At 39.2% G+C, this 5,113-nt stretch overlaps 1 protein-coding gene across 1 annotated transcript; it reads left to right on the forward strand.

Moving 5' to 3' along the window:
• Positions 1 to 372: 372 nt before the first annotated feature.
• On the forward strand, positions 373 to 4,894 carry LOC104269235 (chromosome unknown open reading frame, human C5orf63). The gene is made up of 3 exons (XM_009879406.1): positions 373 to 489; positions 3,918 to 3,974; positions 4,715 to 4,894. Exons 1-3 carry the CDS (start codon positions 373 to 375, stop codon positions 4,892 to 4,894), a joined length of 354 nt encoding a protein of 117 aa, XP_009877708.1.
• Positions 4,895 to 5,113: the final 219 nt, after the last annotated feature.

Raw genomic sequence — 5,113 nt, forward strand, 5'->3', positions numbered from 1 at the left:
TGTTAGTATCATCTAATTCTTACTGGCATCTGTGGGGTTGAAACGGCATAATGCATTTATGTCAGTGTTTGTGTCAGGGAATTTAAACGAGACACTTCAGCGAGAAAACATAGGGGTTTTTTTAAAATGGAACTACACATTTTTGAGCTATGCAATGTTTCTGGCCTGCTGCATAGTAAACCGTTTTTCTGATTAATGTGTTGACACTGCAAACATAAAAAACCTGGGAAAATGCTTTGATTTTAGTATTTTAGAACTGCGATTGAAGTATAACATTCATCTTAACATTAAATTTCTACCTTAACATCGAATTTCATGAGCTACAACTTGGCCCAAAACAATTAAATGTTTTATTTTTGCCTCAACAGGACGATGGTGCTTTGTTTTCTGAGCAGAGTGCTTCAACTAGCAAGACATTCATCCAGTCCACTGGGGAGACAGCTGTGTTCAGCCAGTGCAAATAAGCCAGTGTTGACTTTATTCACCAAGGTAAAAGTTGTTTACAGGATAAATCTAGGCAAGACTGTGAATTTATCAGCTTTGATATACATGAATCCCAGATGAAACGGCTTGGCCATGCTTTTTCTTCTGTTCAGATTTATGTAGTATTGGACTTTTTACTTTGGAGGTGACTTTCACACAAGGCTTTACAGCACAGTCCTGTTCTCATTGTAGCAAGCAAATAGTTAAAACCAACAAATGAGCATTTCAAAACAATTGTGTCCCAGTGACACTATGGTCCATTAACTAGTTGAAGATTGTTCTCTAACTGCCAACGTTTCATCCTGGAAATAGAAAACAAAGATGAGTTGTTACACCTAATCTGGCCAGGACAAGAATCAACAGCCAAAGTGGGCTCTTAAAAGCACTCTTGTTTAATTTCAGCCTTACCTGTGAGACTGAAGATATATGTCCAAATAGTGTTGGTAGCACACGAGGAAAAAGTAAACCGTGATTTACCTTCTTTTGCATTACTGGCTGTGTAATGCTAACAGGAAAAACATGCAGGCAGAAGTTTGTAGCATGAGCAGATAGGTTTCTTAAGCAGGCTTAGTAAACAGATACAAGGAGCAGGAGCGGTCATTTGTGAACTTTCCCCTTCAATGAATTTTCATCAAGAGCTTGTGTTATCTGCAGATGTCTTCTTCACTTTTATATGGGATGACACATGGTGGCCTATGCTGCATTTATATGGTTGATGTAGCCCTCAAGAGGAGAATAACTTGAAATGCAGAGCACTTGAGAACGTTGACATCAGTATGGCTGTTTTTATTGGAGATGGATGTAATTAAAATAATTTCCTCCTCCTGCACAACATTTGTTCTTTCCATCCCTAGCCAAAAAGGAGTGTTTAAACTGTGTGACATGTGAATAAGTTAAAAAATAAAAGGTCACCATTTGTTTATTAATCAGAGTAATGTTGGCTATAAGAACTATACTTTTAAAATTACAGTTTTCCTTCTCCCTGCCTGATTCAGCATCTACTCATTTATAATCCAAGTGTGGTAAGGCAGGGAGTAATAAGCTTACCTTTGGGTTAATAATGGGGGGAAAAACTCTTGTCTGATTTTTGTGTCTTCAAATTTCTAACTAGTTAGACAGTGTATGAAATCAAATTTTTTATTAGCAGAGTTCAGGTTGTTCTCCAAAGTGTGGCCTCCTGTTGAATGTGTCTTTAACTAAAAATGTTTTTCATGTCTGATACTGCGGGCAATTGCAACGTAAAATGCAGATTACTGTAACTCTGATCTACACTCCTAGTTTATGCTGATTAACTTCTTTTCCCATCCTTCTTGTTTTTAAGCATAAGGAGAGAAGAGGGGAAAGCACAAGGGAGCTGTGACTTCTGCAGCCATTTCAAACTGCTAGAAACTAACACTGCCAAATGGTTTTTCCACTCAGAGGCTCCTTTTAAGCCAAAACAAACATTCGTGCAAAAACCGCTCCACATGAAAGAAAAAAAGTTTTTGTTGTTGCAAGGTTACTATTAACTCAGATCAGTTCTCCTGTCTAGCCCTCCTGTACAGCTATTTGAATACTTATTTCAGCCAGCACAAAAGAAGGCAGTCACAGAAAGATGTCTGCTTCCTTCAGCATCCATGCCAGTTTAAAATGACCACGAACTGCAGTCTTCAGTATGCAGCATAAATGGCAATTACTTGCAGAAATAAAACTCTCTTCCACAATGTGTATTAACTAGCATATCTAGCTCTAAGTACAGCATATGTGACTTTGGGAAAACATTTTACTACCTCAGCAGTAGGAGTCCCTTTTTGCCATTGTAATAGGTTGTCTGAGAAGGCTTTATCCAGGCAGCCCTCTTACAAATTAACAAAAAGCAAGTGATGGCAGAGACCTACTGATGCCCTGTTCTGCTGAAAAATACATCCTAACACAAATGGACTGTTTAAATATGTTTCACTGTTAGTTGAAATAGTTCAGTATCTGATTTTAAACCAGTTCCAATCTTACTGGTACCATATTGTGCCTAAGCTTGCCATCAGAGCAGGAGTGAAAACTTGTTCTTTGCTAAGAGTCAGTTTAGTTTGTCAAATGCTTTTGTGTGACTGTAATCTTAGAAAAGCTCTTCAGAGGCCCAGGGCAAATGAGTATGTCTAACTGTAAGGAGCCTGGCGTGTTACGACACTGACGTGCAGGGCTTTGGGATGTTCCTTTTGGTCAACCAATATCAGGTATGTTAGTCCATGCATAAGTAACAATAACACAGCACTATTGATATTTAGCATCTTGTGTAGGTTTTCAGAGCATAAGGACTTGTCTGTGAGGGAAAGACAGTTTAGGTGAGATGTGAATTAGAAGTCTTTAAATTTAAAAAGTCTTTAATTCAAATTACACAGAATCACAGAATAACAGAATGTTAGGGGTTGGAGGGGACCTCAAAAGATCATCTAGTCCAACCGCCTTGCCAGTGTGCAGGATCACCTACAGTAGGTAATTAGTTCACTGGCAGGATAGAGGAAGTACCTGTTTCAGATTAACTCAGTGTTTGAACAAGTCTTAGGAAGACTTCAAGTGGGAGGGACAGGAGAAGGTCCTTTCCGGCTGTGAGAGGTATTTCGTGACAGAGGGACAGAGCTATCACTTCCACCACAGTATACTTTGCTGTGTGAATTATGGGCCAAATTCTGCCATTATACTGAACCAACATGCGTTCACGTGAGTCACTTCTTCAGGTACACACTGCTCTAATGGTCATGGTGCATGATCAGCAGAAGCCAGATCTATATGTAGTGGAAGACCAAGGATTTTTAAAAAATGAGAGGTTTTCGTCAACTCTGTCACAGGTCAAAACACAGCAGCTGTTTACCAGTTCTCCCTGCTGGAGGTTTACTGCCCTCCAAGCTCTGCAGGATGCAGGATCGTGCTTAGTTCTTCTAGGCAAAGTCAGCCAGGTTATCTGAAATCTTCTTTTGCTATTTGAACTGGCCCAAGAGACTTGATCTGAAACAGATTGAAATTATTCATGTGACTTCCTCATTCCTCTCCTATCAGAGGAAGTTATTCTATCAAGAGTGGTACCCACAGTGATTTTCAGCAGGTGATAGCAATGCTTTGAAAATTCACTGCTGCTGACCAAAAGTATGAGTCTGTGCATGACCTTGCAAACCAGGCCCTTGATTCAGCCTTTAGAAAAGCTGCTGAAAACTGTTAATTTGCGCCATGAGAAAAGTAATAGCAAATGAGAAATAATTAAATTCTATGGCTGAAAAAATAATTTTCTTCTCATCCATGCTGCACTGATAAACATTGAGAAAGCAGTAAGACAAGGTGTTACGGGGAGGGGGGAACCCACATTTACAAGAATAATCACTGGTGCCTGTGTATGTTACTTTACGGTGCAAATGATCTGTGTGTTTTACTGTGTGCTTCAAGCTGGTGTGAATATTTTCCTTTAGAAACCATGTCCTCTATGTGATGAAGCAAAAGAAGTGCTTGAGCCGTATAAGAGAAGGGTAATGTATTGCAATATTGCATATATTTTCTATATAGAAAGAGCAGGATTCTTTGTTCGTAAAAGAAAATTGCTTGGGTTTATTTGCACCTATTGTTCCTTCATGGGTGACCTCTTCAGGACAATTTCAACACTGATTTCCATAAAACTCATTATCAAAAAGCATTTTGCAACAATGTTCCTCAACCAAGTACTGGTGAACTGAACTAGTATACACGTTGTCACATAGTTTTTAAAACCACTGCTTTTGTAAATACTGTTACCTTGTGTGACAGAGGAGATCGCAATTTTTATGAGGCAGATAATGATATCACTTGGGTTAGGATGTTAGTAGTTGGGGCTTCAGATATTTGCACTAGATGTGATTGAAGTTTTCACCATTCTTCAGCTGGGTTTTGATCTACTGGAAGGAAGAAACTGTTGACAGAGGCATTAAGAGATGTTGCGCTCTGCTGCCTAATGGGCAGCTGTTGTGTTGCAGCTGCATATTTGGTGTGGTTGATGTTTACAGGAACTGCACAGAGGACTAGGGAGGGAGTCCTTTGCGGACATACAACCAAAGATTGTGGCTTACATACATTTTGTACCCACAAAATGGCCAATTGTCTACAACATGGAATAATAAATTGAAAAGCACCAAGAAAACAGCCTTGCATTTCTGAAAAAAAGCTTGATCAAAAGACAAGCAGGTATAGTTTTTCAGTGTCCAGTAGGTACTAACTTATTTCTTTTCTGTCACAGTTTATTTTGCAGGAGGTGGATATTTCCCTTCCGGAGAACTCGGAGTGGTATGATAAATACAAATATGACATACCTGTTTTTCATTTAAATGGGAAGTTTCTAATGAAGCATCAAGTAGACATGCAAAAGTTTGAGGACCAGCTTGTGAAGCTGGAGTTGCAAAATGATGGAAACCAGTGAAGAAAATGCAGCTGCTACGCTGTAGATCTGAAAGGACTATGCAAGCAACACAAATTGTGTGAAAAAGTAGTATTCGTTATCTGGCCCTATGTTTCTTAGAATATGTGGTACCAGTGTCCTAAAAACCTCAAGTGACTTGTATTGTATTTTATATTAATCATCCTGCACAGCTGCACCAGTAGCATTTTCTGTACCATTCACTTGCTGCTATCCTGGGCT

This window comes from Apaloderma vittatum, unplaced genomic scaffold, assembly GCF_000703405.1.
Source record: "Apaloderma vittatum isolate BGI_N311 unplaced genomic scaffold, ASM70340v1 scaffold18562, whole genome shotgun sequence".
NCBI lineage: Eukaryota > Metazoa > Chordata > Aves > Trogoniformes > Trogonidae > Apaloderma > Apaloderma vittatum.

What these genes read in the sequence shown, in the direction of transcription:
- LOC104269235 (XM_009879406.1), top strand. Translation starts at nt 373, where the DNA reads ATGGTGCTTTGTTTTCTGAGCAGAGTGCTTCAACTAGCAAGACATTCA. An exon ending in TGTTGACTTTATTCACCAAG is followed by an intron (nt 490 to 3,917) that starts GTAAAAGTTGTT and finishes ATTTTCCTTTAG; the next exon opens with AAACCATGTCCTCTATGTGA. An exon ending in TTGAGCCGTATAAGAGAAGG is followed by an intron (nt 3,975 to 4,714) that starts GTAATGTATTGC and finishes TTTCTGTCACAG; the next exon opens with TTTATTTTGCAGGAGGTGGA.